Here is a 26,075-nt window from a genome sequence, read left to right on the forward strand (position 1 = left end):
TAAAAGGGTAACAATTTTCTATTATGAAATAATTCCTCTCAAACGATTAATAAAACTTAAAAGCATTGTGAGACTAGCTGAAACGTAAGAACAGCCCCCCATCTTCGGTATTTCAGACCCGGGGCAAAAACCTGATAGTGGCGCCCGTCCTGCCCCCACAACTCCGCCCTCCGTCAGCCCTTGAGCGTTTGGAACCAGACATTCCTCTATCGCACGTCACTTTATTCCGCTCTGAGGAATTTCAACGTGTGTATTTTGTAGTGGGAGCCGTCAAGCCTATATTCAGGACGGTGGAACTTAAAATGTCCTACGGTACCTCATCTGGTCCTAGAAGGCCGGTATGGTACTCTACCCCTCTTAAAAAAAGATTAATACTGAGTGGAATTACTTGCGACCGGAAGAATAAGGACTCTTCAGAAAATTTTTACCCTTTGTTGGTTCTTAGCTAATAAGTTTCTCTTTTGCGTGACATAAAATTCAATATAGTAAACATAAAATTAGAAAAAACAAGAAACAAGCAAGACAGTACTCATTCCTTCAATCCTTAGGTCCGAGTATCTTTTTCTCTCTAATATTACTTCATATTTGCACGGCGTGCTTTGCTATTCTGCGAAAGAATCTACTATCTCAAGCTTCGTCAACCGTTTTTCTACATGAAAAATCAAAATGGCGTTGTCTAATGCTGAAAAAGCTGTTAATACGAATAGTACCCAAGACTGCTCTGTTTTCTCGGTTTTATTGCACTGTGTGATCCAAAGTAACCGGACACCCCAAAAATATACGTTTTTCATATTACGTCCATTGTGCTGCCACCTGTTGCCAGGTACTCCATATCAACGTCCTTAGTATTCATTAGACATCGTGAGAGAGCAGAACAGGGCACTCCGCAGAACTCACGGAGTTGTAACTGGGTCGGTGATGCGATGTCACTTGTTTCATACGTCTGTACGCGACATTGCCAAACTCCTAAACATCCCTAGGTCCACTGTTTCCGATGTAATAGTGAAATGGAAACGTGAAGGGACACGTACAGCATAAAAGCGTACAGGCCGACATCGTCTGTTGATTGAGAGTGAACGCCGACAGTTGAATAGGGTCGTAATGTGTAATAGGCATCACACCATCACACAGGAATTCCAAACTGCATCAGGATCCACTGCAAGTACTCTGACACTTAGGCGGGAGGTGAGGAAAACTGGGATTTCATGATCCAGCGGCTGCTCATAAGCCACGTTTAACGCCAAACGAATCCTCGCTTGCTGTAAGGAGCGGGAACGTTGCACGATTGAACTGTGGAAAAAGGTTGTGCGGAGTAACGAATCACGTTACACAATGGGGAGATCCAATGGCAGGGTGTGGTGTGACGAATGATCGGTAATCGTCATCTGCCAGCGTGTATAGTGCCAACAGTAAAATTCACAGGCGGTGGTGTTATGGTGTAGTCGTGTCTTTCATGGAGGAGACTTGCACGCCTTTTTTGCGTGCCACTATCACAGCACAGGCCTAAATTGATGTTTGAAACACCTTCTTGCTTCCCACTGTTGAAGAGCAAATCGGGGATGGCGATGGCCTCTTTCAAACGATCCAGCATCTGTTCATAATGCACGGCCTGTGGCGGAGTAGTTCCACGACAATAAAATAAAAAATGGGACTTAACTGCTGAGGTCATCAGTCCCTTAGAACTTAGAACTACTTAAACCTAAATAACCTAACGATATCACACACATCCATGCCCGAGGCATTACTCGAAACTGTGACCGTAGCGGTCGCGCGGCTCCAGATTGTAGCGCCTAGAGCCGCTCGGTCTCTCCGGCCGGCGCAATAACATCCCTGTCATGGACTGGCCTCCACAGAGTCCTGACTGAATCCTATAGAACACCTTCCAGATGTTTGGGAACGCCAACTTCGTGCCATGACTCACCCACCGATATCGATATCTCTTATCAGTGCAGCACTGCGTGAAGAATGTGCTGCCATTCCCCAATGAACCTTCCAACACCTGATTGAACGGATGCCTGCAAGAGTGAAGGCAGGTCGTCAAGGCTAAGCGTGGGTCAACACCATATTGAATTCCTGCATTACCGTTGGAGGGTGCCACGAACTTGTAAGTCATTTTCAGCCAGGTGTCCGGATACTTTATATCACATAATGTATGTTTATTTTGTGAATGACAAAACGAAAAAGGACCTTCTAACACTGCAGCAACTGTTTTTGGACAAATAGTCATGTTTGTCTACCTGATCTATATAAGTATCATGACAGAATATAATTCACGTGGTACCAATATCGAATGCTTATGAGGCCTACTACAATCAGAATGTTTTGTGCCAGAAAATAGACATTCCATTTATAAGCTCCATTTTCTCGAACATGAGATCGAAAAGTAGTAGTACGAAATTCTTATATAAATTTGGAATCTTCATATTCTTCCATATAATTTGTGTAATGTCCCCGTTTCTTGTCCTTTCTCGTTTTAAAGGACAATCTTGTCACCACCAATTCTGTAACTGTTCCTGCCATTGTCAAAACTTATTCTACGGTTAACTTCACCATACGTGCCAGAACCACAGAATCCCGCGTTATTCTCCGGTTAAGCTTTATCACGTGTTCGTACGACGCCTCTTCCACGCTCTTGCTAGAATAGAGTTTAAAGTGGCTGCTAAACGAGAACTGAACAACTGCTGTTGTTGCGATCTGGCAAAAATGTTGTGTCAAAATTTCGTTTTCTTCGATACAGCGAGAAGATAATACGTAATCTTTCTTACCTGTTATTACTGTTAGTCGCTTATTTCCACTGAAGTAATCTGAATCTCTGAATCACCAATAATTATAACAACGTTGATACACTCCTGGAAATTGAAATAAGAACACCATGAATTCTTTGTCCCAGGAAGGGGAAACTTTATTGATACATTCCTGGGGTCAGATACATCACATGATCACACTAACAGAACCACAGGCACATAGACACAGGCAAGAGAGCATGCACAATGTCGGCACTAGTACAGTGTATATCCACCTTTCGCAGCAATGCAGGCTGCTATTCTCCCATGGAGACGATCGTAGAGATGCTGGATGTAGTCCTGTGGAACGGCTTGCCATGCCATTTCCACCTGGCGCCTCAGTTGGACCAGCGTTCGTGCTGGACGTGCAGACCGCGTGAGACGACGCTTCATCCAGTCCCAAACATGCTCAATGGGGGACAGATCCGGAGATCTTGCTGGCCAGGGTAGTTGACTTACACCTTCCAGAGCACGTTGGGTGGCACGGGATACATGCGGACGTGCATTGTCCTGTTGGAACAGCAAGTTCCCTTGCCGGTCTAGGAATGGTAGAACGATGGGTTCGATGACGGTTTGGATGTACCGTGCACTATTCAGTGTCCCCTCGACGATCACCAGAGGTGTACGGCCAGTGTAGGAGATCGCTCCCCACACCATGATGCCGGGTGTTGGCCCTGTGTGCAACAGTGTCCCTAATTTGCTGGGAAGTGGCGGTGCGGTCCCCTACGGCACTGCGTAGGATCCTACGGTCTTGGCGTGCATGCGTGCGTCGCTGCGGTCCGGTCCCAGGTCGACGGGCACGTGCACCTTCTCCCGACCACTGGCGACAACATCGATGTACAGTGGAGACCTCACGCCCCATGTGTTGAGCAATTCGGCGGTACGTCCACCCGGCCTTCCGCATGCCCACTATACGCCCTCGCTCAAAGTCCGTCAACTGCACATACGGTTCACGTCCACGCTGTCGCGGCATGCTACCAATGTTAAAGACTGCGATGGAGCTCCGTATGCCACGGCAAACTGGCTGACACTGACGGCGGCGGTGCACAAATACTGCGCAGCGAGTGCCATTCGACGGCCAACACCGCGGTTCCTGGTGTGTCCGCTGTGCCGTGCGTGTGATCATTGCTTGTACAACCCTCTCACAGTGTCCGGAGCAAGTATGGTGGGTCTGACACACCGGTGTCAATGTGTTCTTTTTTCCATTTCCAGGAGTGTAATTTGCTCATCCAATCAACCACTTACACAAACACCGATTGGCCTTCACCCGTTCGGGTTTATTCGGCTCAGCTCGTATAGCCCCGTCCCCTTTTCCCAGGGGGAAGTTTTTTGTATGTCTAGATGCGACAGAGATTCCGCTGGCAAAGACATCTCGTACATCATGCACGCATCCAAAAATGAACTTATGATTCGTTCAGAAAGCAAGTTAGAGTGTGTTAAAAACTGCTCAAAAACCAACTCGGATGTGTGTTAAAATCATATGAATAATCGATAGAAGAAGGTGACCTGGATGATAGGAACTTCGTGAAATAAGGTTTTTTTTTCTTCAAGAATATGTATTTGGCACCCCCTGAAATTACCGCCCGAGGCAGAAAACTCGGACTGTCCCCCCTCCCCCCCGACTCCCCCCCCCCCCTTTATCCCGGCCTGCTTAGAAACTCTTTCTCTACTTGTACTATTGATGGACGGCGGAATTCACTTGCATGCTTCATAAAATATCGTAGCCCATATTTAATATCCAGTAATGTAAGAGAAGCCATTTGGCTACTGAACTGACTGGGTCACTGCATATCCATGTTATGGTAGTAAGGTTGTGATGACGTGTAGGTTGCTGCAAGTATTTGCTATGTCAAAAGTGGACCTTAATAACTAATATTTAGTAAAGGTAGTTCCGAGTTCCGCACCGGAACACATGTGACTCACCTCAGTATTGACCTTCTAGCAACATTAGCTCTCAGGGCTCTCCTTCTTCTCTCCATTCCCATGATTCACTACCGCGTCGTATTGATTACTGGACCACTTGTCACCGCTACGTTCGTGGGAACCAGCTTCCCTCTCCCTGCCACTCTATCGTACAGCGCTTCTTAGAGTAACAAATTACTTCTGCTTTCTGCTGAATTCTTGCAAACGTAAAATTTATGAAATATAATTCGCTACGAAGCAAGAGGGATGTCACACATCTTCTTCTGTGAATTCCTTACAAAATTAGAAGAAAATTCCAATTTCAAAATAACAGAAGCGCGGTATTATGAATAATGGTGATAGCATGTGCAGTTGATCCTTGCTTCTTCTTAGGCAGCAAACTTAGATTGTTTCCAGTTTCATCATTATCTGCTCTAAACATTTTTTTTCATTAAATGGTGTCTTTCAAGATTTACCAAAAAGAAACAGATTTAAAATGTTTATACAAGTATCAAAAGCAAAACGATTTACAGTCTCCTTATATTTACATAACATTTTCATTCAACTTCCGACGCTTTCATAATATCTATAGCTATGCCATGGGAAGGGAACGTAAGTTTCCACTTAAAAAAAAAATTAATATATTTTTTTTTTTGGTTACGAGGACGTTATGAGCAATACATGTTTAGATCTCACACCAGCTACACGTAGCAAAAACGAAAAACCAGAGAAAGTAATATATATATATATATATATATATATATATATATATATATATATATATGTGTGTGTGTGTGTGTGTGAAGTGGTTTCTCAAGATGTGCAGACAGAAAATCTACGACTGTATGTCAGTGCTGAAACGAGTGCAAAACGTGTTTTTCTGTACACTAGTACTTACAGATATACCACCACGTTTCTGTATCTCAAAAGCGTTACGTCGGTGTAACATAACACTTAGTGATTAATATGTAAAACATTCGTGTGACAAATATTTCATGGAGCGAAGCTCTTTGGTCGACATATGTACGAAGAGGTTCTGTACCGAACGAAAGGAAACAGGTTCGTAACCTCGGAAAATCTATATTTCCTCTTGGCAAAACCGGGAAAGAGTCTTTGCTAATGTCGTCCAGCAACTGTGGACTAAATTCCTTCGTACCTATTCTGCCTGATATTGTCTACTTGAATCGTTAGTCACATGTTCCACTGTTCGTCTCGCCAATTGAGCGCAGTTGCCTTTTCGAAGTCCAGGAGATGTTGAAAGACTGTTCTAATAAACAAAGTATTGGCGTTTTTTACTGACCTAATACGTGACCATACAAAAAACCCAAAAATAACATTTACATGTGATTTACCTGTACTACCTGCCAGCTATGTAACGGCGCTACGCAGTTGCTACTGGATTACTAGTTATTTTTCCTGTTTTACTGTTCCATATAACACTTATCACGAACCTTATACGACGCTAGACCAATGTGAGACCACTCTGTCGAATTAGAACGTAAAATTCCGGTTTTAAAAACCAGTTTCTTCCACAGGAAAAAAGAAGTTTTGCGTTGACACTGGGTGTCGCATAAACATTTGATAAGCAGTTTGATTGTAGTGATAGCATCTTATCAACAGCGAAATATCGCATTCACTTATTTATGAACTATTTAATCAAATCACTGTCCCGTTTCGATATTCGCTTGACGATTTGTCCGAGGTGTACTTAAGGTATCCGGTTATCAAGAAACACATTGTAGGCTGGCGCTCCTTTATCTACAATCTGAAATGCGTGAGTGATAAGAGATTAATTAGTTTCTCGCTATCTTGTCAAAAGTAGACGTATTGAGTAACGCGGCTGTAATACACGGTGAAGTTTATAATTTAAAAACCAGCCAGACACTAGTATGGCCTACAGAGGTTTATTGAAAGCAAAGTATAACCCGTTTCGGATTTATTAGAAATGAATTTCCAAATGTCTCTTACAGGTTTCATTGATTTCCCGACGGGGGGCTTCGTGGAGAGGTGGACACTTCTGTGCAACGAATCTGTAGCGTATTTGTATTATGGATTTCAAAGTCAACACAGTTTTACGCATGTGTTAACGTTAAAATGTGTGTCACAAATTCACGACAAATTCGTCGCAAAGAAATATATAACACCGCAAAAAGACAAATAGAGAGCAAAACTATTCTCCAGGTGGGGAGCAAGGAGATACGATGAAAGGTAGCAGTATTTTTTGCGCATACATGTAACGTTGAACCAGTTCATTTACCTATTTTATCCGAAATGACATCGCGATGGACGGTCAGTGATTGGATAATTGATCATTTCTTTGTCTGATATTTAGTAGCTCAGGCACTAAAATTTTTCTGCAGTGTTACATGCCAGGAAATTTATTTCAGCTGATCCCTGACAGCACGTATTGGTGTCTGTAACACGTTACCGTGAAAGCGGCGATCAGCATAAGGGAGGTTAGAAGAGACGCCGTGTCGTGTTCGACCGGGAGGTACGAGTTTGAATGCACTATAGGAAACAGTGTGGAGACAGCGGCTATATAGCCATACGGGAGATCTCGCTGTGACAAGGCCGGTGCAATGAGGTTAGACGAACTCGTGTCGCTGGAAACCTGCCAGAGGCTGAGAGCAGGGGGTGGAGAGCCGTTAACATCTCACATGTGAAGAGGGCATAAGGAGCGATGCGAGGGTGTCACGAACGGCGGATGCGAGACCTTCCCACGAGAAAAGCGAGCGATGTTTCCCGTCAAAAAAATAGAGAATTGAATGTCATTAGTGGTGTCCTTGGCTGTAGGCTGAGTTTTAGTGTGTATTAGAACAGTGTCCTATACGCCATATGAACATCAGGGAATTGGCTGGGAGTTTCATGACCCATTTAGTGGGAGACGCTGCTTTCGTAAGGCACGGGGATTCGTTGCAGGCAGACCACACGTAGTTTCCGCGAGCCTCGCAGGAAACCGGCACACTGCATGTAAGATACACACCTGCAGGCGTCGAAAGAGGACGTATTGCTGGTAAGGAATGCTGATAAGGGAGGGATTGAAGAGTCTCAATGTCAGAATTGGCAAAGTGTCGATATCGCCACGTAGGGTGAGTTAAGTAACCAGAGTGACGATTCTTTGCTTCTCTGTAGAGTATGCGGCATACTGAAGTTCTTTCTGACGAACGAATAACTGAGCTGAGTTTCTGTTGTAGTTTTTGAGCAAACAGAAACCTTGAATCGTTTCTGTGTCGCACTCATGCAGTTTCAGCCTTAGGAGGTTGCGGACACTACACTAGTTCCACTGTGCAGACAGATTTTACAGGTATGCAACGTACACCGATAAACCAAAATATTACGACCACTGCGTACTGAGACGTTGGATGCCACCTGATGGGATTGCGATCACGTGACGCGGTAAGCATGTGAAAGGAGCAGACACGGGCGGGTGATCACACTAGCAAAGATATAGGCTGCCAAGGGTGAAATCCTTTGAGGTAATCGATTTTGACAAAGAGCACAGTATTATTACGCTCAGTCTGTGAACGAGCATCCCTAGAACCGCGAAGCTGATCGAATGTTCACGTGCTAGTGTCGTGAGCGTTTACCCAAAGAGGCAAAAGGGCAGTGGTACTACCTCCAGGCGCTAATTTGGTTCGACGTCCACGATTCTTCAGAGAACGTGGCGTTCGGAGGCTCATCTGTAAATCAGGATAGATCGTGATCTTTGAAATCTCTGCCGGAAGAGCGTAATGTTGGTGCACGCACAAGTGTTTCGGAGCACATCGTTCATCGTACGTTGTCGAATATGAAAACCACCCATACGTGTTTATCGGTTGACCAAATGACATTGTCAATTAAGATTTCAGTTGTCACGGAACCATTAGGATTCGACCGTTGATCAATGGAAACGTCTCACCTCTTCGGGTGAATCACATTTTGCCACACTATGTCGGCGTTCTTTTCCACAAACGCTATCATCAAAGTGAACGACGGCTCGAAATGTGCTGCGTGCCACTGACGCAGGCTGGTGTGAGCACTACTTTGGTATGGGAGACATTCTTCTGCGCTTGCAGGGACCTGTGGTAGTAATCGAAGACACACTCAGAGTTGCGAAACGCCTCATCGCTTCATGCTTGAGGTCTTTACCGACGCCGGCCGCGGTGGTCTCGCGGTTCTAGGCGCGCAGTCCGGAACCGTGCGACTGCTACGGTCGCAGGTTCGAATCCTGCCTCGGGCATGGATGTGTGTGATGTCCTTAGGTTAGTTAGGTTTAAGTAGTTCTAAGTTCTAGGGGACTAATGACCACAGCAGTTGAGTCCCATAGTGCTCAGAGCCATTTGAACCATCTTTACCGACGGCGATGTCATTTATTGGCATTGTAATTCTCCCTGTCTCAGAGCTGTGCTACAGTGCTTTGAGGAGCTTTATAGTGAACTCAGGTTGATGTCTCGGTGATCAAATTTGCCTGATGTAAATCCTATGCAACCTGTCTGCGTTTCTATCATTCACCAGCATCGCATACGAGAGCCAGCGGTCAGTTATTTACAACCATTGCATGACCTGTCCCAAGATGTCTAATGCCACATACCTCCGCAAACCTACCAACAAATTTTCGGATCCCTGATATGCAGAATCAGCGATGTACTTCGTTTCAAGGCTGGACCAACAAGCTATTAAGCAGGTAGTGATAATGTTTTGGGTCATCAATATACATCTTCTGCACCGTAATCGGTGATACACGCACCACTGCTTGGCAGATTGGGAAACAGTCACACTAAATGTGGTTAGTTCCATTTGCCTGTTCTCTAAGCCCTTTAGTGTCAGTGCCAGTAAGGCTGGAAGTCTTACGGCTCACGGGGATAATCGGTATCACCCAACGTAGTGTGAGCGTCTAATAAACGAGGGTGCCATTTAGAGAACAGTCACAGGTGTTCTCACTATCTCAAACCTAGATTAGGATTTAACATTCTGCACCTGCTTTATACATTTACATCATTCCTCTATTGTTTCAAAATAAATAATTTTACTGTATCTAGCTGTATTACCCTAATAGGATATCTATTCGACATTATAGATTTACTAATTAAGCTTGACTGGGTATCTCATCTAATGTATTCCTCTAGGAGTAGTTTGTCAATACAGGGCTGTTTTTAATTCATTCGTATGTGCCATGTTTCCGTTGCGGATACAACATTGGCAGACACTCATACACGCTGCATATATATACTATAACCCCGGGGTTCACACAGTAAAAAATGCTAACTGGGTAATGGTTTGTTTCAAGCAAACGTTTGTAAATCACACTTGTGGCTGTGAAGTGTTTAAATTATAAATCTTATAGTTAATTTCTTACGATCAATGGTGTACAGTCTCTTTCCACTACGACAGGAAAGGTATTCAGAATCCTGTTTCATAGTAACGAAACGTGAGTACCAAATATGTCGAATATCTCTACAGAATATTGATGTCAGTCTGATTGGTTTGGAATTACCTTGCGATCCCTAAATAACGAATGGAATAAAATGGTTCAAATGGCTCTGAACACTATGGGACATCTGAGGTCATCAGTCCCCTAGAACTTAGAACTACTTAAACGTAACTAACCTAAGGACATCACACACATCCATGCCGGAGGCAGAATTCGAACCTCCGACCGCAGCGGTCGCCCGGATCGAGACTGTAGCGCCTAGAAACGCTCGGCCACTCCGGCCGGCAAGGAATGGAAGAGCCAGACTATTTTTCCCCTCCATGCAGGGCGCTCTATTATTCCAGAGACACACTACAGGCTGCTGCTCGAAGTTGGGCTGGTCGGCCAGAGTGGCTGAGCGCTTCTAGGCGCTACAGTCTGGAACCGCGCGACCGTGACGGTCGCAGGTTCGAATCGTGCCTCTGGCATGTCTGTGTGTGGTGTCCTTAGGTTAGTTAGGTTTAAGCAGTTCTAAGTTCTAGGGGACTGATGACCTCAGAAGTTAAGTGCCACAGTGCTCAGAGCCATTTGAGCCACTTGAAGTTGGGCTAATCTTTCCACATATTCGCTATTGAATCCTACAGCAAACCAATGCTGCCATTCAAATGTCACTTGTCTTTAGTTGTTTCTGACCTCTGCATCTGCAGCAGTTCAAAGTAGAAACGAAGTTCTTTGTGAAAAGAAACAGTCTCACCTGTAATGTTATTTTTATTACAAATAATGCTTTCCGATTGGTTAAGTATACATAAGATTTTATCAAAAACCTAAAAAAAAAGGAACGCCAATGTCGCACAGAAGTATAATTCTTGGGCTTATTTCCCATCTGCTCTAAAATTATTATTGTTATTTCTATTATTTTCCAAAAGCGAGGAAAGAAGTAAACACGAAACGCTATCAGAACCGTTTCATATTACCGGATGAATAGATGATTCGTCAAAATGAAGGGGAAAAATCATATAAAGGAAATTTCTGCGAGACTAGATCGACTGAAAGAAAACAGTCAGATGGTAATAGTAATAAACCGGAGTAAGTATATAAGACACAGGTATTTACAAAACGGTCAGTATAACCGAGCATTAACACCGAACGAAGCGCAGCATAGAGGCAGCCGTACGTCGCATGAGCCTGAAAGTCAGTTAAGTAAACCGCTTACAAAGCGGTCACATTGGACGTAGAGTGTACAACAAACACATGTGCTCCGTGATAGTAGAGTGGATCGACCACACAGGGCACAACTGTCGGAAAATCTTCGACTATCAAGGAAACATTCCGAAGTGTCAATGAACTATCTTGATGAAACTTGGCGGGTGTGTAGAGGGGGCAAAATAATGCAATACGTATTTTTTTGTTTGTGCCCAATTTAACTTTTTAGGGATAAAACACACCAAAGTGTATTTTGGCGTATTAGGTTTTGAGTGAATATCTTCGAACCGATGGTACACAGAAATAGGTTACATATCAGTGTTGATATGTAATTAAGCGTCCGCCTCCGTAGCGTAGTGGTAGCGTTACCGCCTACCACGAAGGGTGCCCGGGTTCGATTCCCGGCAGGGGACTGGCTATTGTGTGCCCATCATCACTGACTTGCAATTCGCCGATGTGGCGTCAATTAAAGACCACTTGCAATACCGCGTCCGAACTCTCCCGAATGGGGCCTCCCGGCCATCAATGCCATACAATCATTTCATTCATGTTATTAAGTTCCTTGGAAACTTACTATCAAATGTTATCATTATTTTCATGTCAGAAACATACAGGTACATGTACATATATATTATAGAGTTGTGATTAAATTACTTTTGACCAAAACTTGGCCACTTCCAGTGAATTTTCTGTTGCTTGTTGAAGGTCATCTTCTGAACAGGAGAGTGGACACAGTCGACCCCGAAGCATGTGCCGGACTGTCGTTCCTCTCCACAGTCAGACCGTAGTATCATTTGGATCTGTGTATCCCCATTTTGCCATCTTAACTTTTGATCGTCCGACTCCGGATCTCAGCCTATTTAGGGACTTCCAAGTTGTCCGTTCCCCATCATGGCCTGGAGGTAAAGCTTCAACAATTCTTTTCCAACCATTGGCAAGGCAGGTCGCAGCCGTTCGTAGTCGTAGTCTATCTTTCTCAGCAGTGGTTGTAAGTTCCTTTGATGCCCTAAGGAAGTTCTTCATTGACTCCAGTCGTTGCGGATGCGGTTCATGCCCATACAGAGGATGAGTAATTTCCTTTTCCACTTGTTCGCAGCTGTCTCTCTTCGAACAGGTGGCGGAGCTATTTCTGCGAGGTGGTAATAATTTGAAATTTTGCAAAAAAAAGTGAACACAATGTAAAACAAAATTCGTGAGGTTTTCTAATTTATTTGTTCACGATATTTGTTCGAGGAACTCAACTTGCATGTCGACTGCAGAAACTGGAAGTCGTGTATTTTTCCGTCTACTTTGGGTCAACCGACACAGGAAGCAGCGAAGATGAGGTAAGGAGGAGGATCTCGTTTGGCCGAGTGTTCATGAAGCAGATCACGGAAACATGGCAGAACAAAGCGACAACGAAGACCACTAAGCTGAGTCTTTTTGGAACGCTCGTGCTTCTGTGTTCTTTTATGGCTGCAAAACATGGACGCTTAAGGCCAGAGACAAGCACTGTGTTCATGCATTTGAGCTTTGTTGCTGGTGCACGATGCTGCACATGAAATGGGCCAAAAGAACAACAAACGTGCCAATTATGGAGCAACACAGCATCTCCAGGAGCCTTTCTTCTCGAGTCAACCAAAAAATTCTCCACTTCATTCACCATATTGTAAGAAGCCATGGACAAAACCTAGGAGAAGATCGAGGGAAGAGATCAAGAGGAAGAACAGGTAGCAGGTGGAAAGATCTAATCAAGAAGATCTTGGGTCGACCTCTTCAGCAGGCTGAAAGTGAGGCTGGTAACCGTCCGGGACGGAGACGCTTGGTTCATGGTGTCGCGACACTCAGAAATGTTCTGAACGTCTTGTGGTGGTGGTTTATTCATAACTGCTGCCTATTGTCTTAGTATTTATAATAGACCACATAATTGTACGCATCATAACATGTTTATTGTCACTGTAATTCTCTATAACAAGGGAAACTTACTTTAGTTCGCTCTCTACAGTCGGAACTTTGCACGTTTAAGTAACCGTGAAAATGATGCTAAATCTATTGCGGCTTAGATATCAACACTTAATTGTTTTCGAGAAATTGACGGTAAAACTTCATCATTCTACATGGTCATCGTAACAAGGAGTGAGTTAGTAGTACAGTCGCTAACAGCAAAATTTCGAAGTTTTAAGTCCCGTGTTGAAATCGAATCTTACGTCTTATTTTTCTTTTTCTGTCGTGGTAATATGTCACATCACTCTTTTTGTGACAACGTAAAATGCAATGGATTTATAAATAAAGTAATTCAGTTTGTTATGCAAGATCGTAGTGTGGTTAATCAGTAGAAAAATCTATTCGACAATAATCTAAAGCGTATATGTGTAACGTATGTGAACAAAAGAAAAATGCAGTTACAGTATATAATACTTTCCGTCAACCGCAGATTCGATGGTAGCTTGGCATCTCCAGGCATACTGGAAACCAAGTTTTCTGCGTATTCACGAGCAAGAGACCTCGAAATGCATCGAATTTGCTCTGGCAGCTGTTTTAAAGTGGAGATCTTTTTCTTCTCGCAACTTCTTTTTTAAGTAAAACTATACATTTCCAATAGGAACAGCGCGAGGATACAACGGAAAAAAGCGGTGTTCGTGTCGTCAAATATATCATCACTCCAGTCTACTGTAATAGCAGCCAAGAAGTTACATAAGTCCACGAAGAGCATGTGACATTTTGAATTCATTGTAACTAAAGTCTATTTTGATACATAAGTTCTAGAAAAATCCATACTGTGTCTAGCCACGCATGTATTCGTACGATCGGCGAAGATCGTCCACGCACCTTGCCCGACAACAGAGCTTGGGCGCGTCAGAAATCAGCCGCTACAAAAGCAACCGGTGGCCATGAGATTCTCTATTTTAATAAAGGTAGCAGCCTACATGTTTCTGAATTAACAGTTCAACTATGTCACTCAAGGGGGTTTCAGTAAGTCGTCATTGAGAAGCTGACCAGATAGCGCGCTTGGGTCGGTAAGATGACATATGTCTTACTGCATATGAGTTAGGACACACCTAAAAGAGTCTTGATCGATACCTACCTAGCGCAAAATTGTATCGATTATTTCGTCAGTGTGTAATTTTCCGCGATTTTGTTGAAATGTGCTTAAAATGCAAGGAAGCGGTCGAAGGTATGGGGAGTGTAATTGTTTTCTGAATTTTGTCAGAGTCAGTCTCTTTGTATTTTGCATAACCTTTGACGAAAGGCCAAGTGATTTTAAGTTGGCACGTGTTTAGACAAGGGTATTTCAGTATCTGATTGTAGAACTCGTGAGTCCTTAAAATATGAGGATACGTAAGGCTTGAGTTCAGTGATTTTGTCTCAAGTGATATGTTTAGTGTTTCTGCGACACTAGTTAATACACATACCAGTGGCTTTGGGTGTTGCAATTGGTTAGATGGTATTCACAAAGCCTTATTCTAAGTTAGTTGAGAAATCGTAGTACGTGGTTGTAACGTTGTTTTAGAAGTGGAGTAACTGCTTACCTAGCGTTATTCTCGAAGCTTTTCTGGACTGGCGAATAAAGCACAGGAAAACACTAATCTGAGGTGTGTTGTTATAGATAGCGTCATTTGTCCATACGAATTCTTAGCGATGCAACTATTTAGAACACATTTCCTTAGGTCAACCATCATAAAGAGGAAATCCCAACTGCTACCGCTATTTCTGTAGTAAAAGCGATGACTGACTTTACATTAAGATTGATTAGTGCGTATACGAGAGGCCAAGGGGGTTATATTTTGAAAATCTAAAATTTAAGTTCAGACATAATATGGTGGTGTTACCTAGGATTTATTTTGATTTTTGTTTCGATAATTTTCTTCTAGTTTAGTGTGGGATATTAGGTTTATTGACCGTCACCCATTCACACTTGGCGTTTGATCATTACAAAGGACTTAGATTTAAAAGGAAAGAAAATAAACTTTCAGTGGTTGAAAATAAATTCTAGTTCCCGAATTATCATATAGCCACGGCGATTTTTCGATAATTGATTTTCAAAGGGAAAGAGTTAAAAATAAAAGCAAATTTGAGTAAACTGCGTAAGAGCGCTCGAATCAGCGATTGGATTTAGATAATGACGTTGAGAATAGTTAAAAGAAAGAGCGTCATTTTAAATGAATATCTCCTATTAGCTTAAAACATTGAAACGACTTCGTAAGAGGTTGGAATTGAAATATTACGATACATTAAATACTAGAGATGGCGAGAATATTTCTAAAAGGTTTGCGAAAGGAATGAATTGATATATATCTGAAGATTATATTAAACATTCATGAGTTGCAGTACAAATAATCAGAGGAGGTTCCTAAAGAAGTTTATCTACGTTGCCTTAGTAACAATTTGTATCTCTGGAATTGGATGTCAGAATACATTATGAAAATATCTAATTTCTGAATCTTTTCAACACTTATGGATTAGCAAGTAATTGATGGTATATAAAAGTTAGTCCTAACTATCACATGATCAAGGTCATATTTTAATGCGAGATAAGATATTTTAGTTTATTAGCGGATTTATGATACATGCATATCCATGCGATATATAATTATACTGGGTGAATTCTTCACAAAAGAAAAATATAAATACTCCAGACTCTGGATAATATAAGCGATACAACTCAGTAACAATTACTACGTTATTTACAGATGAAGAGTAATTTAAAGTATTACTGGCGAGTGTTATAGTCAAGCAAACGCTTCATTAATAGTAAGATGGATTGTGCCTTGTTCGATTATATACTGATGGTTTATGTTGGGGAATAAGTTAAATCCAAATAAGATCCATTTAATCAAAAGAGCGCTATAGAGCTAGGAGGTAGAATTACCAATTCGGCCAAGCATGCAATTTCTTATTAGTCACATAATTGCTCGTATAGTGTTCCTAGGAATCTGTGTTCTCCTGAGAGATTGGATACACTTCTATTGCGCCTCTCCACTTTCTCATGTACTGGGACGGGGTGGTGCCTCAACGTTTTAACAGAGGTAGTTACGTTGCTGCAGTTCCAGCACAGTGCAATGCGAATGTGAGGTCTGTTGGGTTCTGCCCACTTGTTTCGTATAGGGTGCCTAAGGGATGCGGCGTTCTCGGAATGCTATACAACAGTTCAATAAAAAACTTTAGTAGTTTCATTTCTATAAGGCAGATTAACAATTATCCGAGATTAACAAGGAGTAGTCGCAAACGATGAGCGACGTGCAAACAGTAATATTCTTGGCTATGCTAAATCCCTTTAAATTAGACACACGTTGCTAATAACTGATCTGCGAGTGCCGGTCTACAATTGTACCTATATTGTCCGTATACTCAGCCGATTTGAATGGATAGGCTGGCAAGAGCGGCGATTATGTTCACTTCATTTTGAAGGCGCTTCGGTAGTGGAGCGGTCCTAGTCCGCTCACCATTGGCCGACGTTGTTTCACCTCATCTGGTCTTGCGTTTCTCATCTTCGTTCCGGAGCTTGTGGTTACGCCAGAACGAAGTCCGATCCAGTACCTGCACACTTTCCTCTTTTTCTAGTCGCTGCAAAGCCTTCTGCGGTGCCTCCCATATTTGCGCTCCTGCAGTATCCAATCTTCATTTTTAACGATGAACCAACGTTTGGCAGTCGGCATCAAATATCTTTGATAAACGCGACGCGTAGGCTTCACTCACGTCTCTTCTCTTGTACCTCAGTCAACAATTAAGAGTAAACTAATGCTTTACTGTGGGGTTAAATGATGATGACGTACTCTTGGGTAAAATATTCCAAAGGTAAAATAGTCCCCCATTCGGATCTCTACTCAAGAGGATGTGTGTAATATCAGATTCCTTAATCGAGCAGGTAGGTTAGAAAATTTAAAAAGGGAAATGGATAGGTTAAAGTTAGATATAGTGGGAATTAGTGATGTTTGGTGGCAGGAGGAACAAGACTTTTGGTCAGGGGAATACAGTGTTATAAATACAAAATCAAATAGGGGTTATCCGGGAGAAGGTTTAATAATGAATAAAAACAATACAATGCGGGTAAGCTACTACAAACAGCATAGTACATGCATTATTGTGTCCAAGATAGACACGAAGCCCATGCCTACTACAGTAGTTCAAGTTTATATGCCAACTAGCTCCGCAAATGATGAAGAAATTGATGAAATGTATGAAGAGATAAAAGAAATTATTCAGGTAGTGAAGGTAGACGAAAATTTAATTGTCGTGGGTTACTGGAATTCGAATGTAGGAAAAGGGAGAGAAGGAAACATACTACGTGAATATAGATTGGGGGTATGAAATGAAAGAGGAAGCCTCATGGTAGAATTTTGGACAGAGCATAACCTAATCATAGCTAACACTTGGTTCAAGAATCATAAAAGAAGGTTGTATACATGGAAGAATCCTGGAGAGACTAGAAGGTATCAGATAAATTATATTATGGTAAGACAGAGATTTAGGAACCAGGTTTAAAATTGTAAGACATTTCCAGGGAAGATGTGGACTCTGACCACAATCTATTGGTTATATGCTATAAATTAAAGCTGAAGAAAGTGCAATAACGTGGGAATTTAAGGATATGGGACCTGGAAAAAACTGTCTAACACAGAAGTTGTGCAGAGATTCAGGGAGAGCATAAGAGAACAGTTGACAGGAATGAGGGAAAGAAATACAGTAGAAGAAGAATGGGTAGCTCTGAGCGAAGAAGTAGTGACGGCAGAAGAAGACCAAGTAGGTAAAAAGAAGCGGGCTAGTAGAAATCCTTGGGTAGCAGAAGAAGTATTGAACTTAGTTGATGGACGGAGAAAATATAAAAATGCAGTAAATGATGCAGGCAAAAACGAATACAAACGTCTCAAAAATGAAATCGACAGGAAGTGCAAAATGGCTAAGCAGGGATGGCTAGACGACAAACGCAAGGATGTAGAGGCTTATCTCACTAGGGGTAAGATATATACTGCCTACAGGAGAATTAAAGAGACCTTTGGAGGAAAGAGAGCCTCTTGCATGAATATCAATAACTCAGATGGAAACCCAGTTCCAGGCAAAGAAGGGAAAGCAGGAAGGTGGAAGGAGTATATACAGGGTCTATGCAAGGGCGATGTACTTGAGGACAATATTATGGAAATGCAAGAGGATGTAGATGAAGATGAAATCGGAGATACGATACTGGGTGAAGTGCTTGACAGAGCACTGGAAGACCTGATTCGAAACAAGGCCCTGGGAGAAGACAATATTCTATTAGAACTGTTGACGGCCTTGGGAGAGCCAGTCCTGACAAAACTCTACCATCTGGTGAGCAAGATGTATGAGACAGGTGAAATATCTACGGACTTTAAAAAGAATATAATAATTGCATTCCCAAAGAAATCAGGTGTTGACAGATGTGAAAATTACCGAACTATCAGTTTAATAAGTCACAGCTGCAAAATACCAACGCGAAATCTTTACAGACGAATGGAAAGACGGGTAGTAGCCGACCTCGGGGATGATTTGTTTGGATTCCGTAGAAATTTTGGATCACGTGACGCAATACTGACTTTACGACTTATCTTAGAAGAAATATTAAGGAAAGGCCAACCTACATTTCTAGCATTTGTACACATGGAAAAGGTTTTGACAATGTTGAGTGGAATACTCTCTTTCAGATCATAAAAGTGGCAGGGGTAAATTACAGTGAACGAAAGACTATGTACAATTTGTATAGAAAGCAGATGGTTGATATGAGAGTCGAGGGACATGAAAGATAAGCATTGGTTGGGAAGGGAGTGAGACAGGTTTGTAGCCTATCACTGATGCTATTCAATCTGTATACTGAGCAAGCAGTAACGGAAATAAAAGAAAAATTTGGAGTAGAAATTAAAATCCATGGAAAATAAATAAAAACTTCGAGGTTCGCCGATGTCATTGTAATTCTGTCAGAGACAGCAAAGGACTTGGAAAAAGCAGTTGAACGGAATGGACAGCGTCTTGAAAGGAGAATATATGATGAAAATCAACAAAAGCCAAACGAGGATAGTGGAAAGAAGTCTAATTAAGTCGGGTAATGATGAGGGAATTAGATTAGGAAATGAGACACTTAAAGTAGTAACGGAGTTTTGCTACTTGGGGAGCAAAATAACTGTTAATGGTCGAAGTAGAGAGGATATAAAATGTAGACTGGCAATGGCAAGGAGAGCGTTTCTGAAGAAGAGAAATTTGTTAACATCGAGTATAGATTTAAGTGTCAGGAAGTCATTTCTGAAAGTATTTGTATACAGTGTAGCCATGTATGGAAGTGAAACATGAACGATAAATAGTTTGGACAAGAAGAGAATAAAAGCTTTCTAAATGTGGTGCTACAGAAAATTACTGAAGATTAGATGGGTAGATCACAAAATTAATGACGAAGTATTGAATAGAACTGGGGGGAAGAGGAGTTTGTGGCACAACTTGACAAGAAGAAGGGACCTGTTGGTAGGACATGTTCTGAGGCATCAAGGAATCACAAATTTAGCATTGGAGGGCTGCGTGGAGGGTAAAAATCGTAGAGGGAGGCAAAGAGATGAATACGCTAAACAGATTCAGAAGGATGTAAGTTGCAGAAAGTAATGCGAGATGAAGAACCTTGTACAGGATAGAGTAGCATGGAGAGCTGTATCAAACCAGTATCAGGACTAAAGACAACAACAACAACAAGAATGCTTTATGAAGATTGCACGAAGGACACAGGTTCCCTCTGTCGTGTTGTGAAAGTACTGAGCCGATATCTTTTACTATCTGTGTGTAATGACGACCACGCTCTTACTTGACAGCATTTCAAATCTTATTTAAAATAGAATTTTCATCGCATGTTTTATACAGTTAACAATAACGGAAAATACAAATTCTAGTATTTTTATTTTTAATTTTATTCTTCAAGAGAATACGTACATTCACAAAAACATTCAAAGCGTATTATTTCCGAGCACCACAAGCAACCTGGGAAGGCATATATACCACACTCACAATTTCTGTGTACGTATCATTAGGAAAACACCCTCGCGATCTGGCGATAATTTGGCGTGGAGCCATCAACATGGAAGCATTCCCTGGAAAGCAGGAGCCTTCAACTGATTATCGATCAAGATATACATTTTAATTGCATAGCTTCTACTTGTGATTTTCCTTGCTGGTGATGACAGTAGGGCACTTCTATAACAGGCGAGGGAAGCTGTTAACCTGTCAGTTAACGTACACGTCGCATGCTTTACGTAACGGTATACACCTTAATAGAACTGCTTCCAATGAATGTGTAGGCATTCCGATTTCATCTACAAACATCGCATTGTACGTGTGAAGAAGCATCGGTTTGCCCACCACATGATTCAGTAACATAAAGAGACTCTCTTCACTGTCGCTGTAGGTGTTCAATGCTTCTGCCACCCTGCCAATCGCATCACTCACTGGTGTCAAGGGCCCACCAGTGTCTCTTTCGCTTTCAAAGTAAACACGCAATTAGCGTACTTGATATTTCAGCGTAGCTCGTTTTCCAGAAGTTCTTTTCTTTGCACTACAGGACGCCGTTTTCTACACGTATGGCAAGACTCACAAAATTAGTGGTACGCACATGTAAACACACAAACCTGAATGAAGCACGCGGTACCACTACCTGAAAGCAGGGGTTGCCTAACGCGACGGTATTAGTGGGGCATCGTCACGATAACGTAACCAAAATCTGATGATCTGATTGGCCGTCGTGGACGCGCGAAGCACGTGCACCGAGGCCACTTCAACTGTCAGAGCTCTTCTCTGTCTGTACTGCGTATAACGGCACTGGATTTATGAACTTATACGGGAACGAGCGTGGGTGAAAACGAGCCCATTTCCTCCAGATGAGATGCTATACCGCCTACCGAAAAATTTGGGTGAAGCGGTTGTCGGCGGAGATTTTAATGGTGTTATAAAGCCAAAAGACAAAGACCAAACTTTATCAGAAGCGCAGTTCTAGAAGTAAATGTACTTCATTTAGAATTAGAGGAGGCTTGCGAAATTGTGAAGGGAGATCGACAACGCTTTTCCTATCATAGTGCTACAGCTACGCCACTATAGAATGTATGTGGCGAAGAAAATGAGCTACTGAATCTGGCCAATATATTCCTGACTCCACTTGGTGTATCATTGTACCTTTCGATTGACAAGACAGAATTGAGAAGAAAGAGTTACGTAAACGAGTGCAACAAATATGGTAGACAATTTGGCGCTAACAGCACACATATCAATCGATATTGCTGTGGTAGTGATGCTATGCGAAACATCGACTCATTAGCTACATTTTGGCATATAGTTATGAAGGAAATCAGCTGCAGAAACGAATTACCGAATTTCGATTCCTTCGTGAATTGTATTGTGATACACTTCTAGCAGCGGAAAGTTTCATAGAAGTCGAAAGAATTAAGTCAGCTTCGTCACTGTTTAAAAGAAGACAAATGGATGAAATTAAAATCCTTTCCATACATAGTAACAGTAACTCCAACGAATCTTCACTATCGTTGAATCTCAGGAAACAGAAATATCGCACAAGACAACAATTTATTAACAGAGTATAAAGTAATAGGGCAGCTCTGTGACATCTCAGGCTGAATGAAGGTAATATGTCACGGAATACTGTGCACAACTGTAGAGTGTACAAAGTATGAACGTAGAATCAACTACTACAATGAGAACTATTTTCAATAACGCTAAATGAGCACGACACAAATCGTTTAACAAATAAAGTAATCGCTGAATATATTCGGAGTTCACCGCGGAAGGTGTAGGTTAATAAACCACCCTGAAATCATGGTCTGTCAATGGAATGTCTTAAGCCGCTTTTGTATGCTGTTAACTGGAATATTGCTTTGGACGCACATACAATGAGCTTAGCAGCCAAGCAAATACCGGTAAGTTTAAATGATAGCCTTATAGTCATGATTCCGAAAGATCGCCTACATGAAGATTTAAATAAATTATGTCCCATTTTCTCCTGAACTGTGTTTATAAGCTTGTGGCCCGCGTTATTGAAGCTAGAATAAAGAATGTTCTAGGTGAGATCATACATAATAGGCAGAAAGCATCAGTAAAAGGACGAACAATAGGTTAAACGTCTAGCAGATTATAGAGAAATCACATCTTACTTCGCTATATCGCGACCACAGGCAGGAATTTTAGCGTTAAATCTAAGTTAGGCCGTCTACGGCATTTCTCAGCATTACTTGGACTAGGACTGAAAGTAAAACCTATTCAAATGATTAAAAATATGTAACCGTACCAGTTCCAACAATCTGATCAATGGACAGATAACCAGAGAAATAGCCAATGAGACGTCGGTTCGACACTGCAACCCCATGTCAATGCCGCTCTTCGTTATTACAGTTGACCCACTAATTATAATGGTGAACTGCAAACATCAGAGAATAAATCTGTATTCAAGTATAACTGAATGCGTAGCATATGCAGATGACGCGGGTATCAGTTTGATCGGACTAGGACCATCAGGAAGTCAATAACAACACATAGGAGAATGAAACAGTGTCTGACTCTAAAAGCAAACTTCAGGAAAAACTAGTTTAATGCCAATCGGAAGAGTATTCTGAATAGATGACTCTAAACACAACAAAGACAGAGGGCAGATTTGGTCAACACCAAAATACCAAAAATATGGTACTTTGCTCAACTAAACCCTGTGGTTCAAAGCTTGGTTAGGAAAATAGTGGCTGCTATTGGCTGGTACATCTGGAAAGATGAAACTTCCCGCCATAAAAGATGTACCCTGGGCTAACAAATGCCCAAGTAAAATACAAGGCACTTTTGATACGGAGTATGATACAACTAAGCCAAAAATTCTCGGACATTGTGCTGAGTAGTGCTATAGAGACACCTGAGCCGGGCCACATCCCAGTACCGAACCACAACAGGATTTCCTGCTGGAAGGTTGCCACCTGGGGGAGATAATAACACACTATAAGAACTGGAACATACAGTAATCTGGGAGAACATTCTCAAAAAGTCCTAGAAACCGATATGTGATCTGTCTAGTAAATGACTATGGAAGAAATAAACCACCGAAAAAAGAAGCTTCATACATTACATTTATCACAGTCTGGCAAATGTAGAAAGTGTGTCGTTACATCTTAACGACCACCGCAGAACGTTTGTGGAGAGAACAGCGTCATATGGCAATGCTGTAGGAAGAATCTAGCTACGATTAGCGGTAGAGCAAGATAGCACATCACACTAACATCGCGCTAATTTAGGAGCAGGTCTGTAAATTTACCTCAGCACTGGAAGCAATGAAAATATAAGGTATAAAGAAGAAGGAGGGAGAATAAGCAAGCTGCTATTGAGTTTTTTCACTTTATTTGTGACTGAAATTGAGAAGAAGGAAATGGGCCAGGTTCCTCTACATGAAATGCTGCACCGAGAAAAACAGAAAGATATTGCCAAGGGAAACCTCATGCCACAAACTCAGTAGGCCACTGATGCAGTGAATATGTGGCAGTGAAGAGACTGCAGGTTAAGAACAGAGATATGGAGACGATCAAACTGCAGTCGGCTACCCAGAAAACTATTGAAATAATCTTAGCGAAAAACAGTACCTGTGTGTGTGTGTGTGTGTGTGTGTGTGTGTGTGTGTGTGTGTGTGTTGGTGTGCCGCATACGCTACATTAGTTGCTGAGATTTGTCTTAGAAGATAAAATTTTCATTGTTTAGGTACCAGTAGAAAATTAAGAGAAAACATCATTGTACAAAATGACAAAAGGAGTGGAAAAGTTTACTTAAAAATCGTAAAAGAACGGCAAGATGACCTAGAAAGACTTACACGTTGTGGTGCCAAAAAAATCCGTAAGTATATTGAAACTGGAGGTGGAAATTTTGAAAATCAGCTCTGAGCTCGATGATTGGTCTTTTGTGCCAGTATTTATTTGAGTTTCATGCAGCTGTGTCCTTTGTAAAACTGGACTCAAATAGACTGTTTTAATCGAATTAGTCTGTGGTACTACGTTCTAAAGTATTTACTTTCACTTCTGAAACATTATATTTACAGAGTGACAATTATTGTACTATGTGAAATAAGATTGTCATTACTTCTGAACGATTTGCGTTAGGACGTTCGAACTCCACCGTTGGGAATTAGTATGTACGTATGATTTGGATTATCGACGAAGCTCACTTTCATGTAGATGGGTTCGTCAATGAGCAAAATTAGCGCATCTGGCGGACTGAGAATAGTTATTCCACGATCGAGAAGTGTCTTCACCCTCAACGGGTCACTTTGTGTGCAATGTCCAGTCACGGAATAATCGTTGCGATATTCCTTGATATCACAGTGACTACCGTACGGTAATTGAAGGTTTTGGAAGGTGATTTCGTCCCCATTATCCAAAGTGACCCTGATTTCGACAAGATGTCGTTCATGCAAGACGGATCTCGACCCTACCTAAGTATGAGAGTGATGTCCTAGAGGAGCACTTTGGGGCTGCATTCTGGCTCTGGGGTACCCAGAAGCCATTGGCATGATCCTCGATCGGCCGTCGTATTCTCCCGATTGAGACAGATGCGACACCTTTTTGTACAGGTGTACAGCAATAACTTCAAAAGCATTGTTGACCTGAAAACAGCTCTTCAGGAGGACATTGACAGCACTGATGTTCCGAAACTTCAGCGGGTCATGCAGAATTTCGCTTTTCGTCTGCGCCACATCATCGCCAAGGATGGCAGGCTTATCGAATGCGTCATAACCTACATCGGAAAAGTGACGTTTACATGGTGTGTGCACATCGTAGTTTGTAAATAATTTACATTTGTTTTCATGTAGTTCAGTAGTTGTCACCCTGCCTTACCATACAAAGAAGTGTCCGGCACAAGTGACTGCTTTACGTTGCGGAATGACTACGTCAAGGTTGCCCACGACCCAGAGGAGAACTGCTTGTTTCCGTGCAGGACATCGGCGCAGGCTACGACATGCACAGCAACATGACGACCGCCTGGGAGTTCGCCGGGCGGTACGCGACGGACGTCTTCACAGAGGAGGTGGAGCGTCTGATCCAGCAACACGACCTGCAGAGGCCGCTGTTCCTGTACCTGGCGCACCAGGCCGTGCACGCGGGCGACGCCGCAAAGTGGCTGGACGCGCCCCACGACGTCATCAACAGGTTCCTCTACATCAGCGACCCCAACAGGCGCATACTGGCCGGTGAGTTGTCGCGGTACACTGCCAATCTAGAAAGCGGCATCCGCATTATCCATGTAACTAATGCTGAAAAATGTTTCATCGAGGATAACAATGAAAGATGACCTGGAAGGGCTGTTCAAAGGAAGGGACAGTGTCTTGAAAGGAGTATATAAGATGAACATCAACAAAAGCAAAACGAGGATAATGGAATGTAGTCAAATTAGATCAGGCGATGCTGAGGGAATTAGATTAGGAAATGAGACACATAAAGAAGTAAACGAGTTTTGCTGTTTGGGAAGCAAATTAACTGATGATGGTCGAAGCAGAGAGTGTAGAAATTGTAGATTGCCAATGGGAAGGAAAGCGTTTCTGAAGAAGAGAGATTTAAGTGCCAGGAAGTCTTTTCTGAAAGTATTTGCATGGAGTCTAGCCATGTGTGAAAGTGAAAGAAGGAAGATAAACAGTTTAGACAAGAAGAGAATAGAAGCTTTCGAAATGTGGTGCTGCAAAAGAATACTGAAGATAAGATGGGTATATGATGTAACTAATGAGGAGGTACTGGACAGAATTGGGGAAAAGAGGAACTTGTGCCACAACTTGACTAGAAGAATTTATCGGTTGGTAGGACATGTTCAGA

At 42.2% G+C, this 26,075-nt stretch overlaps 1 protein-coding gene across 1 annotated transcript in view; it reads left to right on the forward strand.

Annotated features, from left to right (window-relative positions):
* LOC126354716 (arylsulfatase B-like) overlaps nucleotides 1-26,075 on the forward strand; it is a 100,283-nt gene that overhangs the window by 38,556 nt on the left and 35,652 nt on the right. Inside the window, exon 5 of the mRNA XM_050004566.1 lies at nucleotides 25,207-25,459. Within this exon, the coding sequence (XP_049860523.1) occupies nucleotides 25,207-25,459 (253 nt within the window). The remainder of the gene's footprint in view (nucleotides 1-25,206; nucleotides 25,460-26,075) is intronic.

Source organism: Schistocerca gregaria, chromosome 3 (genome assembly GCF_023897955.1).
Source record: "Schistocerca gregaria isolate iqSchGreg1 chromosome 3, iqSchGreg1.2, whole genome shotgun sequence".
NCBI lineage: Eukaryota > Metazoa > Arthropoda > Insecta > Orthoptera > Acrididae > Schistocerca > Schistocerca gregaria.